This window comes from Eimeria mitis, genomic scaffold (assembly GCF_000499745.2).
Source record: "Eimeria mitis Houghton genomic scaffold, Emh_scaff2737, whole genome shotgun sequence".
Classification (NCBI taxonomy): Eukaryota; Apicomplexa; class Conoidasida; order Eucoccidiorida; family Eimeriidae; genus Eimeria; species Eimeria mitis.
Genome location: NW_013571082.1, coordinates 4,361 through 4,628, shown reverse-complemented (window position 1 = coordinate 4,628; position 268 = coordinate 4,361). Strand labels below are relative to the sequence as shown.

Below are 268 nucleotides of genomic sequence, written 5' to 3'. Positions count from 1 at the left end.
CACTTACAAAGGACCCGCCAGCAGCGGCAACGGCAGCAGCAGCGTCAACAGCAGCAGCAGCAGCAGCAGCCGCAGCAGCAGCAGGAAGGGTCAGCTGCAGCAGCTGAGCAGCATCACCCCCCAGCAGAGGCCCCTCAAGGCCCCGCAAGGGCGGGGCCGGCAGCAGCAGCTGCAGCAGCAGCAGCAGGCGGCGAAGCAGCAGAAGCAGCAGAAGCAGCAGCAGGAGCAGCAGCAGCAAAAGAGACAGTAGCAGCAGCAACAAAAGACA

At 64.6% G+C, this 268-nt stretch overlaps 1 protein-coding gene across 1 annotated transcript in view; it reads right to left on the bottom strand.

Annotated features, from left to right (window-relative positions):
* EMH_0058000 (uncharacterized protein) overlaps positions 1–268 on the bottom strand; it is a gene marked incomplete at both ends in the record, with an annotated part of 1,748 nt that overhangs the window by 328 nt on the left and 1,152 nt on the right. The window contains one exon of the mRNA XM_013497530.1: positions 261–268. Within this exon, the coding sequence (XP_013352984.1) occupies positions 261–268 (8 nt within the window). The remainder of the gene's footprint in view (positions 1–260) is intronic.